At 61.5% G+C, this 2755-nt stretch overlaps 1 protein-coding gene across 1 annotated transcript in view; it reads right to left on the minus strand.

Moving 5' to 3' along the window:
- LRP1 (low density lipoprotein receptor-related protein 1) overlaps nt 1-2755 on the minus strand; it is a gene marked incomplete at its 3' end in the record, with an annotated part of 90949 nt that overhangs the window by 10493 nt on the left and 77701 nt on the right. The window contains 6 exon segments of the mRNA XM_009894377.1: nt 3-45; nt 328-453; nt 842-964; nt 1478-1597; nt 1708-1824; nt 2240-2333. Of these exon segments, the coding sequence (XP_009892679.1) occupies nt 3-45; nt 328-453; nt 842-964; nt 1478-1597; nt 1708-1824; nt 2240-2333 (623 nt within the window).

Genomic DNA, 2755 nt, shown 5'->3' on the forward strand with positions numbered 1-2755 from the left:
GGTTGTTCTTGCAGCGAAACTGGTAGGGCTCACAGGTGCGTTCGTCTGGGAGGGACGAGACAGTGACAGGCATCAGTGCTGCCCCCGTACAAGGTGAGGGGTGGGCATGCCAGCCGGCGTGCTGGGCAGCACTGCTCTCTGCCAGCCGCCCTCCCACCCGGCCTTGCCCACACGGTTCCGAAAAGGACCTGCTAAACCCTCCCCCAGCCCTGGCACAGCAGGGAGGTAGAGGGGACAGATAGCGCCAGGGCAGCCTGACCCCCGGGGAAGGGTGTGGGGCACAAGTTTCCCTCTGGGCTCGTCTCCCCAGCCCCAGTCCCTGCTCACCGCATTCCTCCTTGGGCTCGTCGGACCCATCCCCGCAGTCGTCCTCCCCGTCACACTTCCAGCGCGCAGGGATGCACCTGCCCGAGTCCTTGCACCGGAACTCATCCACACCACACGTCATTTGTGCTGGTGGGGAGAAACAAGATGACATGGACATGGGGAGGGGAGGTGGGGTTAGCATTGGCCACGCATGTTTCTTTCTCCACGGGGCTGATGAACACCTTGTTTCAGCAGGCTGGAGCCGACAGCAGCACCCTTGCCTGGAACAGGGCGGGCAAGACCCCCCCTTTTCAAACAGTTCTCCGGGGAGAATTCAGAGAGAGGAGTATCTCAGTGGGACAGATCCAGGCAGAGTCATCACCACCGTCACCCACTGCCCGCAGCACCTGCAGGGACTCAGCAGGGACCCGCCATCCCGCAGGCAAAGACACAGAGGTGACCGGCTGTGGGGGAGCTCCTGGTTTCAGTGTGGCCAGACCCCCCCACCCCCCCCGGCCCTGCACAGGCTTCTTACTGCAGTTGGCGGGTTCGTCTGAGCCATCTACACAGTCGTTGTCCCGGTCGCACACCCAGACGCGAGGGATGCAGCGCTTGGTGATGGCGCACTGGAACTGGTTGGGGGCACAAGTCACCTCAGCTGCAGGAGGGAGAGGCAGAGTCAGGAGAGGCAGCAGGACGGGCAGGGGTCTGCCAGCCACCAGCCCTCAGAGCAGAGAGGCACGCGGGTGCTCTGCGCATCACAACAAGTTTCTGGCCATGTTTGGTGACCACGTGCAGAGAGGGCAAGGGAGCAGAACCCTGTGGTGGCCCCAGAAGACTCGACCAGCCGCAGGTAGACGGGACAGAAGCCACAAGATCCCTCAGCTGTATAATAGGCTCAGTGCAAATCCACAGCAAATATTGAACTTGCCACTCTGTGGGATTTAAGGATTTTGTTTCCGCTAGGAAACAGAATTGTCTGTAGGGGCAGCAGGGTGTTGGTGGACAGAGGCTCTGTGCAGAGCAGAGGTAAGGAGAAAGCCCCATGCCCAGGGGCAGGACCTCCCAGAAGGCAGCCCATACCCAGACACGGATCTGACGCAGTGCTGAACTCCTCACCCAAACCGTGCACGCTCCCCATCCCTGACATGGTTAACAGCCCCCCACTTACGGCAGTCCTTCTCATCCTCGCCGTCACCACAGTTGTCCTGACCGTTGCAGCGGAAAATGCCGGGAATGCAGCGGTTGGTGTTGGTGCATTTGAACTGGCTGGGCAGGCAGACGTGGATATCTGGGAAGGGAGGCAGCACGGACAAAAGCTGACACGCTGCATCTCTGCTCTGCTGGGACGCTGCAGCACTGCTGGGGTTTGAGGGTCACAAGGGGAGGTAGAGAACCTACCGCAGTTGGCTTCATCCGAGTTGTCCTGGCAGTCGTTGTCTCCATCACAGATGAAGGCTGGGTTGGTGCAGATCCCAGTGGAGCACTGGAACTGCCCTGGCCTGCACTTGAACTCAGCTGTGGGGCAAGTAAGACCAGCTGAAACGTTTGCTTTGGGGAACATTTTTAGGGCAAACCTTAACCTCCCGCTTTCCTCTCTGGGGTCCCCAGCAGGGACTGAGCAACCAGCACCCCACCCCGGGATCTGGCGCAGTGAAGGGGCAGCTCTGCTCCAAAAGCAGCAGACGGCTGTTGTCCTCCACGGGGCAACACCCCAGGCAGGGACAGCGCGTTATCCCACTGCCCTCTAAGTCCTGTTAGTGGGGTAACCCTCCTCTGGGACAGAGCTGCGCAGGGAGCAGCAGTGCTGTCCCGAAGCCAGAGCAGCAGCAGGGCTTTGGGGGAGCAGCCACACAAGGGCTGGCACGAGCCGGGCAGCGTGGCCGGGGTGCTGGGACACCGCAGGCTGTGCTCAGCCCCACTGGGCACTCACGGCAGTCCTCCGGCTCGTCTGAACGGTCCCCGCAGTCGTCCTCGGTGTCGCATTTCCACCAGAAAGGGATGCACTTGTCATTCTTGCAGACGAACTGCAATGGAGAGATGAGCTTGTGAGGGCAGCTGGGAACGGGGAGGGAGGACCCCAGAAGGCTTTGTCCCTGGGGAACCCTGCCTCCGTGCTGTCCCCTCCCAGGCACCCCAAGGACACTCTGTCCCGATCTGGAGTAAAGCCTTAACCTTGAGCCCACCCCACACAGCTTCTGGAGAGGGGGCGCAGGCAGAAAGACACTGCAGAGCCGGAGGGTCCCTGGCTCCCCTGGGCACCCCAAAGGACCGCAGTGTGTATGTGCTGGGAAGTGCCACAGGAGGGAGGTGTTGCCCGCGCCGGGAGAAGGCGTGCACACACCAGCACCAGACAGACAGCACAGGCACCAGCACAAGCAGAGGAGCTGGGACCTGGCGAAACCATGGCAGGAGGGACACACACACACGAGAGCACAAGGCAAACGCT

This window comes from Charadrius vociferus, unplaced genomic scaffold, assembly GCF_000708025.1.
Source record: "Charadrius vociferus isolate BGI_N301 unplaced genomic scaffold, ASM70802v2 scaffold2550, whole genome shotgun sequence".
In the NCBI taxonomy this organism is placed as follows: domain Eukaryota; kingdom Metazoa; phylum Chordata; class Aves; order Charadriiformes; family Charadriidae; genus Charadrius; species Charadrius vociferus.